Below are 21,322 nucleotides of genomic sequence, written 5' to 3' on the forward strand. Positions count from 1 at the left end.
CCCTCCACTCCTGCCAGTAAAGCACAGTTTCAGTTTGCCCGGCCATATGGAGCAGCCTGAGGGAATAGCCTCTAGACATAATTGTGGCAGTGCCTCAGCTGTCATCCCTTCTTCACAACACTGCATTTGAGTAGGTGGACCACAATCTCCTTCATTATCTCAGCTCCTATAAGCACACATCCATTAGTTGTGTTTTATTTATTGTTCTTTTATTCTCTATTTACCTACTTTATTTTAGTTTGCCAGTTTTTTCCTTGAATATATTTTATATTATATATAATATTCATATAGCCTATCTGTTTTAATCAGGTCTCGACATCAAGGTTGAATAATTTCTTTAAAGGTGTGATGCTCACCTTTTATATACATTCATCTACTAATGGTATTTTTAGTCTTGAGACACTTTAAAAGAAAAAGATGATAGAAACTCTTTTACAACTAAATTTTATATAACTCTTTTATAACTAAATAGATTAATATGATGACCCAAAATATATAATAATTTACTTACTATTTTTACAATGCCCAAAGTGTTTTTAAATGAAGTTCATTAAAAAAAAAAAAAGGAAAAAGACTTAATCCTTGTGATCCTTATACCAGCAGATGTCGTCGCTGCACTTGATAAACTCTTTCCTTTTTCTCACTAGCAAACTTAACCTGGATTAACCTTCTTAAGTAACTATTAAAACTCAGTTTTTGTTCTCCAATATGTTTTATTTGATTAAAAATATCATGTTTACCTCATCCCAATTACAAGCAATATAAACAGCATATATGGTAAAAATTTGCCCTTTACCTGTTAGATCACATTTATGAATCAAAGTGCTACAACCTTGTGCGGGAATGGCAGGGGCAGAAGCACAAAACTCACACTCACACTCACTCACTCACACACACACACACACACACACACACACACACACACACAACACACATCTGGTTTACTATCCTTGTGAGGACTCTCCATAGGCTTAATGCTTTTTCTACTGTACAGACCGTATATTCTATTGCCCTACACCTAAACCTACCCCTTAAAGGAAACTTTCTGCATTTTTAGATTTAAAAATGTTTTATTCTGTGTGATTTATTAGCTTGTTTTTCTGTGGGGACCTCAATTTAGGACCTAAAATGTCCACTCTTGTATTAGCCCCGTGTCCAGTGGACCCTGGACATCCTGTATGCTCGTGTGTAGGGGGCGTGTACAGTGAGTGATCATTGAAAATTTGTTCTGATAAATGTTCTTCACAGAAAATGAGCCAAGGCCAATGAGTCTGAGTTTGAAAAAAAAAAAACATACAAGGATTAAAACAGATTTTTTAAATGAAATCTGAACATTTTATTTAATTGTGTTCAATAGTCTGGTACTAAAAACTAATTGTTATTTTTTGAGTAGATACTCAAATACTTTTCCCATTCCTTGAAGACTGGCAAAAAAGCACTCGAAGACAAGAGACAGGCTAGTTAAGAGCGTAACCTTTCCACGCATAACTCCTGTATATTCCATAATACATGTGTAGACAGACCTTCCACGCGCGGTTCCCCTGAAGCTGGGCGCCATGGATCAGTTTCTTCTCCCTGCAGTCAGACTTTGACCAGAGCAAAGCAACCAAACAGCTGACCTCAGATCAGCGCCAGTCACATGCACTGACATCAGCGCGCGGCAAAGTCTGAAATGACATCATTCAAGCCAACGCGGATAGTGGTGCCTTTTCAATCGCCTGATCATAATTACATACAGCTGGGCAACAACGATCATATGATTTCATGGTATTTTAGACAAACAAAATAGGAACATTTCCCGCTCTTTCACGGGTTTTTGTTAAGTTGCTTTCTGTGCGATAATTTAAGACTCGTACTACGATAAAGGCGTTGTTCATGAATATTAATGTAGTCACGCTGTCTGTGCTTTGAAACGTTTATTATACATCCTGTCATGTGCCTAATTAATATTCATGACCCAACCTATGCGCGCGCTTCCCAGCGTCACAGCACGTATTTAATATTCATAAGAAAGTCCTTCGCCGTAGTAGGATAGGTAATTCGCGAAGCGTCTCATGTGTGAGGTCCTCAGGCAGTCAGTGTGCGCCTCCCTTTGTGCCTCTCCACTCAAGATGGCTCCCGTTTTAGAGAAGAAGCTACTGGGCGCAGCCGGGACAGGCGACACTATGGATAACAGCAACGAGGATGATGAAGGACAAAACCTCTGGTACGCCCGCACCCTCAAAGTGTCCAGGAGTGCAGCGGAGTTTGCAGGGAGTTAGTTTATTTGACAGTTGATGTGCTGCTTTGTCACCAGCCGGGTGCTGCCCAGTTCAGACGCCGGTCCCGGATGAGCCCAAAACACTTTACATAAACTTGTAGCAAAGTCTGAGGCAGGCTAGATTAGACCTTTACAACGGGCGAAATAATAATGAAAGTCTTCGGAAGCAGATTGTCTCGCTTTATATGCTCATGTCATGCTTACTGGTGTGGCTAGCATTTGTTAAAACTCAACGGTTTATGTTGACTTCAAGTCGTTTCTGAAGAAGCTTTGCTTCACTGTTTTTCTATATGTAGGAGTGGTGATTTGTTTTTCATTATTATTATGATAACGTTAAGTGTCAGGAAAGTGACTCCTGATGTCTGTTTCTGATGGGATCTAACGGTTGACTGACAATCACTAGTGAGAGGTTCCTTGTGGTAACGGCCTTTTCCGGATGTTTTGGTAGCATCATAGTACATAATTACAGTTATCTGCCGGCAGAACTAACCATCAAACTACTAACTACCGTGTTAAAGCCCATGTTTGTTAATGTCATGGATGCCAATTGCTCGGTGCTCATTTGTTGTTTTGTCCTTCAGGTCTTCAATCCTCAGCGAAGTTTCCACACGCTCCAGCTCTAAATTGCCTTCTGGGAAAAATATACTGCTTTTTGGTATGCACCTTTTTTGCTGAATTTGATTTTTTAAATCCGAATTCATGGCTTATTATACGTTTTACTTGCAAATGTTGACATCGTGCACTCAAGTGAAACAAACTTAGGTAAATACCTTTAAACACCGTTTATGAAACTGATCTTGAAGGTTAGATAACACAAAATTAAAATTATGTCATTTAATCACCGTCATGTTGTTCCAAACACGTATGGCTTTCTTTCGTCTGCGGAACAAAAATGAAGAATGCTGGTAAACAAACTGTTTTGGTTACCTTTTACATTTAAAAAAATGTCAAAATATCTTCTGATGTGTTCTGCGTAAGAAAGAAAGTCGTACAGGTTTGGGATGTTATGAGGGTGAGATCACAGAATTTTTATTTTTGGGTAAACTATGCTTTTAACTTTTTGTCCCAGTCATAAACTGAATCATTTTCTTTGTCTAAACACTCTAATTACTACTTATATGCCATGTTTATGAAAAGTGATATGATTTCTGCTGATTATTTTAGGGGAGGATGGTTCAGGAAAGACAACACTCGTGTCGAAACTTCAAGGAGCCGAGCACAATAAGAAAGGTAGAGGGCTGGAATACTTGTACCTGAATGTCCAGGATGAAGACCGAGATGGTAAGTGCGTTTATACTGGGTAAAAGTAGGTGATAAAAGATTAAAAGGATTTGTGAACTAGGTCAGTCATGATGATAAAACTTCCATAGTGGTGATGTAACTTTTTTAATATGGTTTTTTTTTTTTTTTTTTTTTTTGGAAGTCAATTATTTACACTAAATATGAAATGTATTTTTATAATGCTTTGTAAACAAAATTCTATAGGACTAGAATATAAAAAATAGTAGTTTTAAATATTGCTTTTTAATATTTTGGTCTGTGGAAAATGCAGTTTATTCAGTTTTTTTTAATTTACAATTGAATTTACAAATCTTCCAGATTTGACTCGCTGCAGTGTGTGGATCCTGGATGGAGACCTGTACCACAAAGGCTTGCTGAAGTTTGCAGTGACGGCCGAGTCGCTGAAGGACAGTCTAGCGGTGTTCGTGGTGGACATGTCACGGCCTTGGACCATCATGGAGTCATTGCAGAAGTGGACGAGTGTGCTGCGTGAACACGTGGATAAATTGAAGATCGCACCTGAGGAAATGAAAGAGATGGAGCAGAGTAGTAAGTGCTGTTTTGTATTTTTACTACTAGGATGTAGTAGAACCAACATCTTGGTCTTAGCTTGTACGGGACATTCAGATTCAAGCGTGACTGTGGGTTCTACCTTACTGCTAGACATCGTATTCGACTTTATTGTGCATACCATATCAACCCATGTCAGGCAAATGGGAACATGGATGTTGATACGGCTTACTATTTTATTTATTTTTTTGTCAGTTTTCTAATATGCTTTCTGCAGTGAGAATTGTTCCTTCTTTGGTGGGTTTTGATCATATGTAAATGTTGAGATTCAGTAGCAGACAGTGAAACTACATTTACATATCGACTTCGGGAGAAGAATTAGCAGCAGACGTAGTAGAGTAAATGACAGATTGTGATGCAGTAGTAAATACACAAATGAATTAGAGGTTTTTTGTTGGTTATTTTATTTAGCCCATTTATTTATTTTTTGATATAGTGAAGAATGATAATGTTTCAGTGACTAAACGACAGTGTTTTTTCCATGGTGAATTCAGCATAGATGATGCTAGTTAGAAAGCCATGTGAATTAGCCTTGATCTAGGGATTCTTCTTCTTTTATTATAATAGTTGTATTTTGTTATTGAGCCCTAATCCACTTTTATTATGAGAGTTAATAGGACCGGCTGCATTGGATGATGGTTTATTGACAATCTGGATATGAAACACTCTTTGTGCTTTGAATTTGCATAATACATGTTATTGGACTCTTGCTGTTAGAATTGGAGTATCATAAATGCTGCTTCACTAGTGTTAGTTACAGTGTTTTTATGTTTTCAAAAACCCTTGTAGTTTGATGATACAGAATGGTTCAAAAGTTTGGGGATGGCAAGATTTTTTTCTTTTGTAATGCTTTTGAAATCATCCTCTCATGCTCATCAAAGCTGCATTTGTTTTATCAAAAATACAGTAAAAACTGAAACATTATGAAAGAATCCCCCAGGATTCTTTGAATAAAAATAGCTTTTTTAAAGTTTAAAACTCACTTAGTTATTATAAATTATTATGTTAACGTTATTATAAAAATTATTAAAGTCATAGGATTAGATAAATGATTTGTTGAAAAGTAATGTTAATGCTATGACAAATTATTTGATAACTTCAGATGTTTTACTGTGTGAAGAAGACATAAAGCTGCTCCAGTCGCGTTTGAGAAGACTGAATGTTTCTGTAGTGTGATCTGAGAGGCAGAGTGCTCAAACATGAAGTGAGAGGCTATTTCTGAGGATGACTGTATCTGCGTGTGCCCTATAAACAGGGCTGTGAGAGCAGAATGGGGAAGTGGCTTGGCAATGGTATTGTTTTTAAGCTTGTGTATGAAATATTGAGACCAGTGGTTCTACAGCACATCTGAACGGTTACCTCAATCGCTAGCTCTGTATGTCATGTGACCATCTTATTGTATGGCATTTATCCTTCTATGTTTTTTTCATTCATAATATTAGAAAAGATCTATATTTCCGTTATGCAAATAAATTGCAATTTAAAATAATTTTTAACAGAAAATTGTTTTACGTTGTAGTAATATTTCATACTATTACTGTTCTTAGTGTATAAATAAATGCACTTTTTTTCCCAAGTTCACATGTTGGATGTGTTGAATAGGTATCCAAACACACTAAACCTCAAAGCCGCCCATAGCTTTGTAAAACTGACCCGCCCTGTACAAGAGCCCAGCTAAGATCAACATAGAAAGCACAAGCAGGCAGCCTCCTCTCACTCCTTACATCTGACCGCACTCAGTGATGTCAGCACTTCTGTGGGATGGACGGTCCAGCCTCTCTTACAAGACATTGCATCATGGTTTGCTCAGTTAGACCTTCCTGACATTCGACTCGTTGTTCTAAACATGGCATGGCAACACAAACCACTGTGCTGAAACATAGCTCATAATCTCACAGCTCTTAGTCAGCTAACACATTAACTGAATGTTTATTTGAAGTGTAGAGATGACTGGATGTACTTTGGAAATCCTTTTTAGTGTAATGCAAATGTGGCCATGTAACTGCTTTTTACAAAAACAGCACTATTTAATTGGTATTTACTATATTTTTTATTTTTTTGGGGCATCATGATTTTTAGATGCACTTGGCACTCTGATAGCTTCTGTTGACTGTCCCCGCCCTTGTTTGTGGAAGCTGGTCAAAGTCGACAGTAGAAAGTGATTGTAAACTGGTTCTTCTTTTGATTGAGGTCATGACAGTGGGCCATATTGATTAAGAAAGTCGGTTGGTGGTTATAGATTAAAATCTAAACCACAGCTTTAACTGTCTTGTGAAAACAGGCTTATTAAGATGTTAAAAAAATGCTCATTTATGGTTTTTGGACCAAGTTTGTTGAGAACTGTGGAGATAACATGCAGTAGAATCAAGGGTATTATTCAAAAATGTGAAGACTGCCATGTGATATCAACTCTTGCCTATTGGCTATTATTATTTAAGAAAAATCACTAGATGGTAAACATCAGTTTGCCTTCTGGAACTAATTAAAATTTTCTAATGGACTCTCTGTCAGAAAGCATTCGTAACACAGTTGTTTATTGGTTTTCTGGAAGTGCACCAGATTATCTTGATCTCCGGCTCTTGTGAAAACATGTATGCACTCCACATCACAGGGTGTGGGTAATTGAGTGTGATTATTACAGTTAAAAGAGGGATTCATGAGTACTTTTCCTTTTTTTCTGATTATACACTACTATTGAAAAGTTTTGAGTCGGAAATGTTTTTGTAAACAAGTCTTTTTTTGCTGACTAAGTGCTGCATTTATTTGATCAAAAATACAGTAAAAACTAATATTTGTACAAATTAAATTAAAATCTTTCTATCTTAATAGAATTTTAAAATGTAGCCTAATTTTCTCCTGTGATAGTAAGGCTGAATTCTTGAAGCAGCCGCTACTCTAATCTAGGGCTGCACGAAATATCGCACGCGTTTGTCATGCGCATCTCGTCAGTAAAGCCGGTTCTGTGATTATTAATAAATCTCCATCACCTGTTTTCAAATGGAGCGGCGCATGACAATCGCATGCGATATATCGTGCAGCCCTACTCCATTCTCAGTATCAATTTAATGTGTCCTTGCAAAATATTAATTTCTTTCTTTTAAAAAAAAACAACAAAAAAAACATCACTGACCTCAAACTTTTTAACATTAATGTATTTTAAATCTGCTTTTAAGAGAGTTATGGTCTGTTATTCCAGCAGCACCATAGCTGTTGTTCTTTTAACAGTACGTTGAAGGAAGTTGTGCAGCTTGCCTGTTTTCTGGGTCATCTGGAGCTGCATTCTTAAGGTTCCTGAGGAAGTTCCTCCCCCTTTCCCTCCCTCAGCACCTCCTGAATATACCACCGATTAAAGGCCATTCCAACCGCCCACTTCACCATATCACCATCATGCCCAACTCCATATACTCCTGTATATTAGCCTGGCAGTGAATAACATTGTTTTTGGTTGCATTTGCATGTTTTGTAGTGCTGTAGTAATGAGGGCTTGTGCAGGGATCAGACAGGGTCTTAAGAATGTGCTGTCAGCTCTGTTCACATCTGAGCTGCTCTTCCACAGGCCTCGGCTGCTCAGATGTGTCCAGAACAAGTCATGATTTCAGGTGGTTTAAGTTACACAACAGATAATAAACTGTTGGGTTAAAACAATGCTACAAATTCTTGCTTATACTAAGATTTATTTATTATTTTTGCAATGAGAATCTTTTTTTCCCGCTTTCTTTTTGGTACAAATTGTCTGTCTTATGTAATCTGACTTGGATGTCCTAATTCTGTGGATGTTCTTTATATTTGTATGGATTTTTGGTGGTGAAGGCTATTTGTGTCTTAAAGTGATAGTTCACCCTAAAATGAAATTTGTTAATTAATTCAATCTCATGTTGCTCACGTCAAATGTATGTGTGTGTGTGTGTGTGTGTGTGTCTATACAGTCATGGCCAAAAATATCGGCACCCTTGGTAAATATGATCAAAGAAGGCTGTGAAAATTAATCTGCCTTGTTAATCCTTTTGATCTTTTATTTAAAAAAAAAAAAAAAAAAATTAAACTTTCATTGGATAATAAGAATTTTAAATGGGGGGGAATATCATTATGAAATGTTTTTCTCAAATACACGTTGGACACAATTATTGGCAACCCTAGAAATTCTTATGAGTAAAATATGAGTAAAGTATATTCCCACTCATATTTTGAGCACTCCTGGGTGATTATGAATTCCCATTTCCACAACCTGGGCAATAATTAAGAATTTCCAATCAACATAAAATGTTACAAAACTGCCCGGAAGAGGACGTGTGTCTATATCTTCTTAATGCATGATGAGAAGGAGAGTTTGAGTGGCTAAAGACTCTCAATTCAAACAGTAAATGCCGTTTTGGTGCTGTTTAATGTGGAGTGACAGATCGCTATAGCGCCTCAGTTCAACAGACGCAGCAGTGCGTGGCGTACGTGAACTGATCATCTCCTCCACATTAATACCAGTTTCAGCACAAAATAAACATGACTAAACATCCGAAGGTAAGTTAAAAGAAAGAGTACAACTTTACAATCCGTATCCTGTCTCAAGTAATCGCTCAATCAGTGTTTCAGCCATGCAAAGATGTCAATACAATTGCTTGTAAACAATGTCACTTAACGTCACATTTACCTCAGAAAAAAACATATTCGGTGACCATAAACTCATTAGTCAGATGCATTTCAATTAATTTTGCTAAATATATGCACCATATAACATTCATTATAAGTTTTACTGTTCTTCAATGTTTAATTTGTTTGAATAAATCCAGAATGTGATTTTAGATTTTTAAATAAAAGATAAAAAGGTTTAACAATGCAAATTAATATTCACAGCGTTATGTATGTATGTTCAAAAGTTTGGGATCAGTAAGATTTTTAATGGTTTTTTTTTTTTAAGGGAGTTTCTTCTGCGCATCAAGGCTGTTTCAACACTCATAATGAATCTGCATATTAGAATGATTTCTGAAAGATCATGTGACACTGAAGACTGGAGTAATGATGCTGGAAATTCAGTGCTGCATCACAGAAATAAATTCTATTTTGAAGTATATTAAAATAGGAAACCAATATTAGAAATAGCAATAAGATATTTTTTCTATATTTTTGAACGAATAAATACAGCATTGATGAGCAGAAGAGACTCACTCATTTGTTTTTGAAGTATGAAATAATATATGGTTTGTTTAATGTAAACTGTAATGTAATGGTTTGATGCTTCTGTTACTGTCGTCAACTGTATGATGTAGCGGGTAACACAGTTTACTGTAAATGTTAAGTTACTGTATGTTTGACCCTGTTTGTGTCTTGTTCTTTTCTGTGCAGTGGTTAAGGCCTTTCAGGAGTATCTAGAACCAGAGGAATCCACGCCAGCCTCACCCCAGAGACGAGCTCCAGCAGCTGGGGGAGAAGATGAGAGTGTGCTGCTGCCCCTTGGAGACAACGTCCTCACACACAACCTGGGCATTCCAGTGCTCATAGTTTGCACAAAGGTAGCTGAAAGTGATAGGGATGCACGATATTATCAGACTGATATCAGAATCGGCCGGTAATGGCTTTAAATGTAAATATCGGCATCGGCCCGATATGAAAAATTATGTCTATGTCTTGCCGATAAGAGGAATACCTTAACTCACATGTGCTCAGGGAGTGCTAGTGATTAGATCATGTCAGCAGTGTGGCTCATTCTTGAAGTAAAGTTTTGTCTGAATGATGATTTGGATCGCTGCATTTCAAATGAGAATGCAGGTACAGAATGAGGCGTTCAGTGTGTGATAGACTAGAGTAAACAGTAATAGCACGTGCAGTGACAGCAGCTGCAGCCTCCCCTGGGTCCTAATGCCCGTTTGGTAAGATGTTTTAATCTGTAGGGGGCACTGTTGGCCTACTTTTAATTAAATTAAAAGTAAAATAGCCTACACAAATAACATTTAGACTGTTTCTGATAAATAAAGCAGTAATTGATGTCATAAAATAATGAGTAGGTTTTGATTTAAAGGTCAGATGCTATAGCTTACATGGAAAAAAAAAATCACAAACATGACACTTGTAAATTAAATAATTTTTATATTTATTGATTTATTCATTAATGTGTAATGTAACGTAATGTCTAAAAGATTTTCAGAATTTTTACAACTCTTTAGACTCTACAAATGTTAAATCTTAAAACAAAATATTAGGGTTAACAGCATCTTTCTGGGGAAAAAAATGCAGCGATTGATATATCGTTTATTTATATTTATTTTCAAAGCTTCAATGTACTTTCAAAAAACCTTCATTATTGTTTATTTAATTCTAACAAATAAGTTCTTGTTAAAATATTTTGCTTATAATTCCAAACAAAAGGAAATATATCGGCATCGGCCAAAATGAGTTATCGGCATATCGGATATCGGCAAAAATCTAATATTATGCATCCCTAGAAAGTGATAAAATCATTTGACCTGTCATATTGGTTCCTTACCTTAAAAGTTTGGTCAGCATATTTGAGATCAGCATAGTGAATATAGTACGTATTCCATTACCATCACATTATTACAGCATGCTTTTTAATCAGGTCTCAGGAATTGTGTGTATAAACAATACTATAAAAGTTTGGGGTCAGTAAGATTGTTTTCGATTTGAGTCTATTATGTTCACCAAGGCTAAATTTATTTGATGAAAAAATACAGTAAAACAGTACAAAATGCAGTAATGCTGTGAAATTAATAGATTTTAAAACGTAATGGCAAAGCTGAGTTTTCAGCGGCCATTACTCCAGTCTTCGGTGTCACATGATTGTTCAGAAAATGTTGATTTGGTGCTTAAGAAACATTTGAAAATTGACTAGAAAATTTGAAAACAATTTTACTGCATGCATAATATTTTTGAGGAAACCATGATACTTTGATTCATCGTTCTTTGATAAATGGAAAGTTCGAAAGAACAACATTTATTTGAAACAAATTATCTTGTAACATTACAGATCTTTACGTATAAATTTTCATCAACTTTATGACCTTTTGCTGAATAAAAACGTTTATTCTACCTAAAAAAAATCTTACTAACCTTAAACCTTTGAATGGTAGTTTATGTTCTGTGTATAAATAGGAGTGATTAGATGTAAAAATTTGTGAAATTCGAGGGGATATGTTGAGTTGTTTTGCTCTGTGTTTATGGATTGGGTGTGTTGTTTCTGCTGCATCATTGAGTGTCTTTAGCTGGATGAAAAGCTCTCTTTATGGAGTCTCCGTAGCCCGCAGGTCCAGAGCTGCAGACGCACCATGCCCCCCTCACATGCTCTTTCGGATCAGAACATGCTCAATGATCTCTTCTATTGTTAGCCTCCCTCCAGCTCCGGGTACATGAAAGACAACCCGTTTTTAAATGAGGTAGTTTAGGTCTGAGAGTAAAATGTTCACTCTTTGTTCTGTTCAACGTCAGGAGGCAAAGTGATCAAACAACCTCACCCTGGGATAGAGGAGAATAGAGCCTGATTGAATTTCAGAAAGCAGTTCCAGTTTCCAGTTTACTTGAAAGCGCAAAATTCGCTCTTATCAATATGCATTAGTATCATCATTACTGATCTGCAAACAGCAGCAATTCACTGGCATACTACGAAACCTTTTAAAGGGATAGTTCACATAAAAATGTAAATTGTCGTCATTTACTTACCCTCATTCTCATCCAAACCTGTATGACTTTCATACTTTTGCACAACATGAGAAGATTTTTCAGTGAATGTTGAGGTTCTAACAACATTGGACCCCATTACTTTTCTTTGTATGGTCAAGATTAAAAACAAAACACTAAGACCTTTTTCAAAATATCTTCAAGATATCAAAATTAGGTTTAGTTTACTCCAATAATATATTGCCATTGTTTTATCACATTTGTTTTAAGTGTTAAAGCCAGGATGTTTTTAGTATATCCTGTGGTTCAGTACAAGGTCAGGAGTATCTGTGACATGCAGAGATGAGTTTGCATTTGCAGTGGCCAAGACTGATCTGTCCAAGATATTTTTGTCATGGCAGCCTCCTGGATTTTTAAGCAGCCTAGTTGGCACCTCCTCTTCCTGCCAAAACGATTATGGCTGGAAATCGGCCACAACCTGAGTCATTCACAAACATGGCTGCTGCATCAGTACTGTTAAGCATGTGTGTGCTTGTCTGTGATTTTTAGGATGGTGTGTCTGTCATTTAAAAGCAGGAGATCAATGATGTTAAATGTATGGTTCACCCAAAAATCTGTCTCTGTGTTTTAGTGTGATGCTGTCAGTGTACTGGAGAAGGAGCACGACTACAAGGAGGAGCATTTTGACTTCATTCAGTCACACATCCGGCGGTTCTGTCTACAGCGTATCCTATTCACTCAGTCTCAGCATTTGTGCCGTTTTAATATTTCTCTTTTTTCTGTGCAGTAGACTTTAAAGAAACATTTAGTTAAATGTATGGTTATAAATAACAGCTGTGTTTCCAGAAACTCACCATAATATTTCAGGTATTTTGGGATTGTATATTGGTGACTTGTATATTTTGCAACAAATGACTGTATATTTTAGTAAGTGATATAATGTCAATATACTAACCTGCTTGAATTACCAAAATCTGCTTTTTACCTTTAAAATGTTCTGGTAACCACCATAATAATAATAATAATACAGGTGGTAAAACAGAAAGTCACATGGTGAAACAGCGTTCATTTTAAGTGAGCTGTCCATAAAACAAAGCCAGTAATTGTGAAAAAACGGTGCACTGGGACATATAAAGACAAAACACTATCATGGTAACCCACATGATGTTAAAATAATGCTATAAACATGAACTCAGAAACAGAAAATGTAACACAAAACACCCTAATGCACTTGACTTGCATCAGAAATTAGAACAAACCGAATTATTTACATAAAATATAATCTTAGTGGTGTGTCATGCAGGGACTTCTGGGAATGTTCTTTTACTGTTTTTCATCATAAATCATACAGCAGTTCATTGTTTTTATTTGCATAAAACAACATTTATCACAGTGAAATTACATATAATGCATATCTATCTCCCTGTTAAAAATTACAAACATTTTTTACAGTATGCACATCCTTAATCAAAACTCACAGATGGAGCTGGTTTGATTTACACTTCAGTCAAAGAGGAGAAGAACCTGGACCTTCTCTACAAATACATGGTGCACAAAATATATGACTTCCAGTTTACTACGTCTGCCTTAGTAGTGGAGAAGGACGCTGTGTTCATGTGAGATCTCCAAAATCACCTAAAACTGTTTCATTTCTTATCTTTTTATGCGAGAATATCCATGTCTAATTCAATTTGGTGTCAGTCTGTCAAACTGGTTTCTTTTAAAACATTTTTATCTCTGCATAGTCCATCTGGATGGGACAATGACAAGAAAATTGCCATCTTGCATGAAAACTTCACAACGGTTCGACCTGAAGATCCATTTGAGGACTTTATAACGAAACCTCCTGTGCGAAAGGTGAGAAAAGAACCTAGGAATGAAAATTTGACCTTAATCTGCTTGTACGTATATAACATATGCCTATTTGTCCCTTGTGTTTCTACAGTTGGTGCACGACAAGGAAATCAGTGCAGAGGATGAGCAGGTCTTCCTCATGAAGCAGCAGGTATGTTTGGTCTGCAAGAAAACAGATTGCAGATTTAATATCAGATTTCTTCATTCAGTGCTGAGGTTCCACATTTGAAAGGCAGCTGAAATCAAGTGATGTGTTCTCTGACGTCGATATGCATCCCTCACTAAGATCTCCTGCTGTACCTCATTAGTTTGATTACATGCAGTGAAACCCTTTTGACTTGTTTAATTTCCCTCGTGCTTCCAGAGTTGTCTGACCATTCAGGAACTGGTGAAGCCAGCTTTGTTTTCATTTACTGACCCAGGATTGATATGCAGTATAACTGTTTACATACACAATATTTGGTCATTTTAAAATAATAATTTCTTTTTAATGGTCATGGAAAGTCAGCTTCTTATATGCTGGCACGTTCTCAGGAGTTTCACTGTGGTGCTTGTCGAATCCTGAACGGTTCCATGTGGTTTAATCAATTGTGAATACTGTTCATGCAAAGGATTTTGTTTTGAGGATGGTCTTTAACACAATATTAGGCTCTGTGCACTGTCACCTCTGTTGATATTGTCTTTTTTTAAATGAAAAGATTAATGCGTGAGACACCGCACACAAAACAATGTGTTGTCTTTCAGTTAGATGAACAACAATATTATAAAATGTTTTTATATTTTATTTTTTTCCTAAAAAAAGTCTTACGTAACTTCATAAATGTGTTTAGTTCCACTTTTAATCATCCGATGCATCATTGCTTATTACATTTTTTTTTTTTTTAATTCTTAAATGACTGGCCCCAAAATAGTAGTGTACATAATAAAATAGCTTTTGTTATGACCATTTCACACAGCAATGTTTCAGCTCTCTTTTCTTCTGTCACTTTATTACAGTCACTGTTAGCCAAGCAGCCAGCCACACCAACAAGAGGAACTGTAAGTGTGACTTCAGACACCCCACACACCTCTCACAATTTTAAGTGTGATACTATTATGTAGCTTTGAGGGTTCTGTGTTAATGTTGTGACACTAATGTTTTATAATTTTACAAAAGCTACTCAATCATTTAGCTTTTTAAAAAATAAAAAAAAATCAAATTGCACTTCAGATTCCTTTTTGTTGGTGATTTCATGTAGTGGGAAATATAAGTCTGCTGAATTGTTTTTGCATTTTTCTAACACCTGTTTTTTTTTTGTGTGCACATAGGAGTCTCCTGCCCGGACTGCATCTGGTTCACCCCGGCCGACAGGTCGGACAGGGCCCACCAATGTGGCTAGTGTCTCACCCATGACTGCGGTGAAGAAACCAGACCCCAACATGAAAGGTAAGATATCTTACCTCGCAAGATTACACGCACCACTTGATGCAGAACTTAAATGAAGCTTTGTGATCTTATGCCTCTCTATTCATCAGACTGTCACAAATAGCACATGATTGTGCAGTCAAGCGAAAACACAGTGTTTTTGTGAGAGTCTTAATATGAGCACTTTGTTTTCTCTGTTTCTCTCCATGTTCTTTTTTCTTTCTTTTGCTGGTTCATCCCTCTGCCTTTGCCTCACAGTCTAACCTCTTTAAAACACTGCCCTCATGAGGAGAATGTAGGGATAATTCCCTAAACAGTATATTCCCATGCATTCCAGTTGATGTGGGAAAAATGAAATTTTCCGATCATTAAGCTCAGCTGGTCAGCATGTTTCAAACCAGCAGGAATAGATTCAGTCACTTTAATTAAATCAACTTTAATGGAGTTCTTAAACCTTCTTACCCTATAGGGTATCAGATATCATATTTCACATTTAAGTATTTCACTTTTCACCAATCTTTAGTTAATGGACATAATAGACAAAGCCCTTTTAATATTATAGTGGTGGTGATTGTGAATCTGGATGTGTGTTTGCTTTTGAACATCACGCAGGGTAAATGAATATCAGTTGGGTATTGCCATTGTCACCTGAGGTCATTGTTTAAATTGTGTGTGTTTATAGGAGCAGCAGCAAATGAGGGCGTGCTGGCCAACTTCTTCAACAGTCTGCTGAGTAAAAAGACGGGTGTGCCGGGCAGTCCTGGGACACCAGGGGCGGCAACAGGACCGGGCGTACAAGGCTCTGCCAAGAAAACAGGTAAATTCTTCCTTTTCCAGCCTCAACCCCAGGAACAGGTGAATCTCACAAAAAACTGCCATGTATGGGTCATATTTCACCCCAAAATCATAAGGAAAAAACATTTTTATTTTTTGCGTAATGCAAGTCTTCATTTACTACAATATTGTATAGCAGCGCATAAGATTATTTATTTTTTGTTTTTAGCAATTAGGGTTTAGGAAAAATAGTTTTTTTTTTTTTTCTTAATTGGCCTCAGTTTCTTAAGGCATGTCTTATTTGCATGACATTTGGTGTGCATCATCTTAAGATACTCTTGACAAAAAGTTATCAAAAGAATTTTGATTCTTTTTATCATTTTGGCGAGATAGGCCAGTGTCTTTGTGAGTGTGGCCTGTAGTGACTTATTGGCCTAAATCCTTTGCATATGTGATGTTTTAAAGGGATAGTTCACCCAAAAATGTGAATTCTGTCATCAATTACTCACCCTCGTTATTCCAAACCCGTAAGACCTCTGCTCATCTTTGAAACACAAATTAAGATATTTTTTGATACAATCTGAGAGCTCTCTGACCCTCCCATAGACAGCAATGGAATTAACACGATCAATGTCCAGAAACATAACATGGAGATCAGTAAAATAATCCATGTGACATCAGGGGTTCAACCATAATTTTGCAAAGCTACGAGAATACTTTTTGTGTGCAAAAAACAAATTCAACAATTCATCTCTCTGTGTCACCCTGGTGCCATTTTGGAGAGTATCCACTGAACGTAAACAGCGTTTACTGTTCTGTGTCAGCTGCGCCATGTGGATACGTTTTCTAAGTTCGGATGAAAGCGCAAACAACGTAGAAAACATACCCACAACGATTGTTGAATAAAGTCGTTATTTTTTTTTTTTCTTTTGCGCACAAAATATTCTCGTAGCTTTGTAAAATTACAGTTGAACCCCTGATGTCATATGGATTATTTTACCGATCTCCTTGCTACGTTTCTGGACCTTGATCGTGTAAGGACACTTGCATGTTATGGGTTATGGGAGGGTCAGAGAGCTCTCAGATTCCATCAAAAATATCTTAATTTGTGTTCCGAAGATGAACGGAAGTCTTACAGGATTGGAACGGCCTGAAGGTCAGTAATTAATGACAGAATTTTTATTTTTGCGTGAACTAACCCTTTAACTTCAAAACTTGGTACACGTGGACAACAGGACATTCTGATGATGTTTTTTTTTTTTTTTCCTCTGATTTTTGGTTGAATTACAACCTGTGCAATCATTCATGAGATTCACCTGATCACCTTTTATCATAATGACTTTTGTTCCCTCTGGACAATGTTGTTTTTTGGAGTTTTGCCTTTACAGCCAGAGAGAGTATCCAGGAGGCATGGGCTAAAAAGCCTGTGTGAGTGACGCCACCATGGATGGTGATATCTCATACTTACAGGTTTTCATATCTAGAATGATGTCAAGTTCATACCAGCTGCACTTTTCAATTTTTTGTGTGTGTATATATGTATATATATATATAGCTAATACATTTCTGTGTCCATTACCTGCTGTTATGGCCCCATTGTGCTCGGATAAAGAACCGCATGCAGTTTTTTTTTTTTTTTTTCCTTTCCCTCTTCATATCCTTCTCATTAAGTTTGCATTTGTGTAGCCGCACAGCATGCTGCTTTTGAATGCATACCAGCATGCAGCACTCATCCACATCCACCGAACAGGTTCCCACATAACCGTAACCAACCTGTGTTATTTTCATATTCAACACAGAAACTACAGGAGATTACTCTGTGTTTTCTTTCTCTTCTTTCTTCCAAGGGCAGAAGCCGGGTTTGACTGACGTTCAGGCAGAACTGGACCGAATGACTCGTAAACCCGACTCAACGGTAACGGCCAACAACACCCCTGCGACAGAGAACGAGGCATGAGAGCGCTAACAGCATTGTCCACTCTGGAAATCAACATGTAATGACATAAAGGAGAAAAAAAAAAAGCTATTCATGACCAAAATTCCCCCCACCTTGTGTGTCAATCAGCAAACAGAAAGTGTTGGGATTCTGTCAGATGTATAGGCTCTGATGTTGTGGGGGAAAGAGAGGTAGATATTCGAAAAGATGCAACTGCTTTTCTTTGTTTTCATTTCCAGACCCCTTTCTGTGTATGTTTGTTTGTTTATTTGTGGTGATTTAATTTTTGGTGTGGCATAGGGCAGGTCAGGTAATGGGTGCTCTGTCCTTAAGGAGGCAGTCAAACCTCTGAAATGTGGGGCCTTGCTTAGCTTGGGGATCGTTTAACGGCACCCATTCCCCTCCTCCTGACGAGTGCAGAAACACACTGCTGCATTCAACCAGCAGTCGCTTCAAGTGTTGCAATCAGCTACAACTACTGCTAAAAGCCTAAATATATTCATTGAAAACAAGAAGTACTTGCAAAAAGTATGTAGTGTGTACAAACAGTTAGATTTATGCTGATGTATTTATAAAAAAGAAAGCAAATCAAGCTTTTATTTTCTCTCTGTGTTTTATCAGTGAGACGTTAAGCTTCACTTAACATGGTTAACATCACTGATGTCATGACACTAATGACAAATACCCATTGGCCTTCAGCACACAAGAATGGCAGACGTTGCCACACCGCCTCTTTGAATTATGTAAATATGCGCTAAATATTTGCTATACGAGCTTTGATTTGATTTTGTATAAAATTTGAATTATTTTAACAATTTATGAAGATCTATTTCAGATGAAACAAGCATTGATGAGTATCAGGCTGAGCTTTTTCTTTTGGCTATGGTTGTTTTTGGAGGAGAGGGGCAGGGCAGCATCTTTCCTAGTATAACTCCCAAGTGCCTGTGTCATAGTGGAGGTGCTTGTCTCCAAAAGAGGAATTGCACTGTAGCATTAACAGTCAAATTTTTATTTTTTTTTTGGTCCAGCTTCATGTAATTTATTTTTGTTTGTTTTATTTTGGAAATGCATGTCTGTGGTCATTGCTTTTTTTTGCTACGATTACACATTTTGCTTACTTCAATGGCCTAGATCTTTTTTTTTTGCTGCCATAGGTAGCTTGCCTTTCTTTTTGCGAATGTCAGCGTCCAAATAAAACGTGTTTAGCGGGACATTTTATCCCACCTCCCAGTTGGAATTGTGGCTTAAACCACTAGCGCCATTCTCATGTGGCCAAGTGATAGACTGTAAGTCGTGTCTTCTGTTAGTCCTTACAAATGAGATCTCAGATTTATTTTTTTTTGTTATATGTTACCTGAAGACTGTAAAGTGATTCATGTAAAACATTCCCGATTTCTGTAGATGACCCTGTAGGCGACGCATGTTTGTTTCGTATGCCCTGCCTCAGTGCCCACTGGAAGTGACGACTTTGCCTTCAGTGTAGCGTTCACTGTTGTCACTCCACATGCTCTGTCTCTTCACTCAGGGTAGTTCTGAGTCCATATAACAGCCTTGTTTGTCTTCATAGTAAATTTCTCAACATTTTCTTCCACTACTGATACTGTATCATACTCCTGTTTCAAACTGGTTGTTTTCGGATTTCCATTTTTTTTTTTTTTTTTGGTCACTGAAAATGAAACTAAGTTAGTTGGTTTAGCTTGACAAATCATCCACAGACATGGTGTAATGTTTTTTCTAAGGTTTTTAACCTTAATGTTGTAGTGGAGAAACTGTAAATGGAGCAGCTAAAGTGGCTTTTAAATGATCATTATATTTTCAGATGAAAAAGGAAAACGCAGAGAATTGGAATCTGGAACCAAAGATGTAGAATCCACATGTTATGTCTGTCGAGTAGCTGCCCTAAATTCCTCCCAGGTGGCCACTCTTGGCTGAGCCTGGAGAAGCCATCATTCCAAAACGGATCCTCTGCTTATACTGTGGTGGTCTGTGTTCAGTGTCCGATTGTTTTTTTCCACTAGAGTTTGAAGTCTTTGTCCTTTTTTTTTTAAGCTCTTCAAGGGAATAGACCACGATACGTGTAGAGTTTACTGTTGTTTTGAAATCTGAAAAGATCTCATACCAAACTAGAGATAAGGAACTCGAATGAAATTTACATTTATGCTGCATAATATTGCTTAACGGTTTCCATTTACAATGGGCAGGGCTAAAGCATTTGCTGATATTCAAGCACAACATTAAGTCTGGATTATATACCTCTTGTTTTAGTGGTTAAGGTTTTTCATCTATTCAGATTGTGTAAGAACTTATTGGGGCTGCCACTAATGAAGCCTCTGATCACATATAACATTCTACCTGCTTTCAAAACTGCTCATATAACCTTAAATGCACTTAAGTGTTTCATTGCATCCTCTGCATTTGCTGTGTGACTGAAATTTCACCGTCTAAATATCAATGACACATTCCTGTTAACATAACTCATTTTCCCATTTAAAAACTGAGTTTAATAATATTTCATGGCATTGTAACTTTTACTGGAGGTGAAGAACTGTTAATTCATCTTAGTTAAATGATCAAAAGTAACACATTGTTAGCTATTTAAACATTTTGTCCCCCCCCCCCCACACACAAAGTTTGACAGTTACTGATTTTAATAGTAGCTTGGTGCAAATGTAAACAACTTAATGAACTAAGAAATTGAAAAACTAACAAGCTGCTCCTGAAATGCCTGAAGTACTTGAAAAAGCTTCTTAACTCAGAACCCATCTGTTTCCCCAAAGGAGATACACAACGGATAAAAGGTCTAAGGATGTCCACCAAAAGAAACAAGTTCACTTGGCTTCAGCCTCATTGATTTCCTTCTCTTGGTTGGGGATGATTGCAATTATATAACGAACAGCACATTTTATATATATTTCATTCAGACTAGAATGAAATTTGAGCGCTTTGTTCTGTATAATCCTTCTAATATGCACTTACCCCTGTAAGAAAGAAAATGTTGAGAAAATGCTCTGGCTTCCAAAATTTCTATACAGGAATTGAAAGACCTTTCTATTCACAACAACGGACTGTGTTTGTGTGCTATACCTTAAAGTGAGTCTGATTGTATGGCTTTAACTTGATGCAGTATGTGGCCATGTGAAAACTTGCTTTTAATGCAAACAAAGATAAGGAAACGTCTTTTTTTCTTTTCTTTTTTTTTCAGTCCTGGCTTAAATAAAATACAAATCCAGACTACAACATCTTGTGATTATTATTGATTTTATTTTTTTGCTTTTCATGTCAGTGATTTTTACAAGATGCACAGCTTCTTAGAAGACCACATTACAGTAACCTAATTCAAATACTGTGTCAAATACAATGTTTTGAAGCATGGTTTAAGAGTTTGCTACAGTTTTCAGATGGTTGCATGATTTTGGGAACCAAACCAGTTGGGGGCAGTGCTGGTCTCCTATCTCTAGCCATTATTTTTTAGAAAAGTTAAATGAAAATGTGTGCATGCATATATTTGCATATGTAATCAGTAACAGAGCGTGTGTATGATATCATTAGTGTATATATTAGTATTTTATTTATACATATTAGTATAGGCAGTATTGATAATATTGTGAGAACCAAAAATATA

The 21,322-nt window shown here is 36.8% G+C and overlaps 1 protein-coding gene across 2 annotated transcripts; it reads left to right on the top strand.

Annotated features, from left to right (window-relative positions):
• The first annotated feature begins 1,792 nt into the window (after positions 1–1,792).
• dync1li2 (dynein, cytoplasmic 1, light intermediate chain 2) lies at positions 1,793–20,937 on the top strand. 2 transcript variants are annotated; one of them, XM_058781744.1, is made up of 13 exons: positions 1,793–2,206; positions 2,842–2,915; positions 3,425–3,541; positions 3,860–4,090; positions 9,446–9,612; positions 12,363–12,456; positions 13,212–13,347; positions 13,477–13,588; positions 13,677–13,736; positions 14,582–14,623; positions 14,894–15,011; positions 15,673–15,807; positions 17,617–20,937. In XM_058781744.1, the coding sequence occupies exons 1-13, from the start codon at positions 2,055–2,057 to the stop codon at positions 17,631–17,633; spliced, it is 1,455 nt and encodes a 484-aa protein (XP_058637727.1). In that variant the 5' UTR covers positions 1,793–2,054; the 3' UTR covers positions 17,634–20,937. The 2 variants fall into 2 exon arrangements, with proteins under 2 accessions (XP_058637727.1, XP_058637725.1); XM_058781742.1 differs by having other exon boundaries at positions 1,794–2,206; positions 17,612–20,937.
• Positions 20,938–21,322: the final 385 nt, after the last annotated feature.

The sequence above is a fragment of the Onychostoma macrolepis genome, chromosome 07 (genome assembly GCF_012432095.1).
Source record: "Onychostoma macrolepis isolate SWU-2019 chromosome 07, ASM1243209v1, whole genome shotgun sequence".
In the NCBI taxonomy this organism is placed as follows: domain Eukaryota; kingdom Metazoa; phylum Chordata; class Actinopteri; order Cypriniformes; family Cyprinidae; genus Onychostoma; species Onychostoma macrolepis.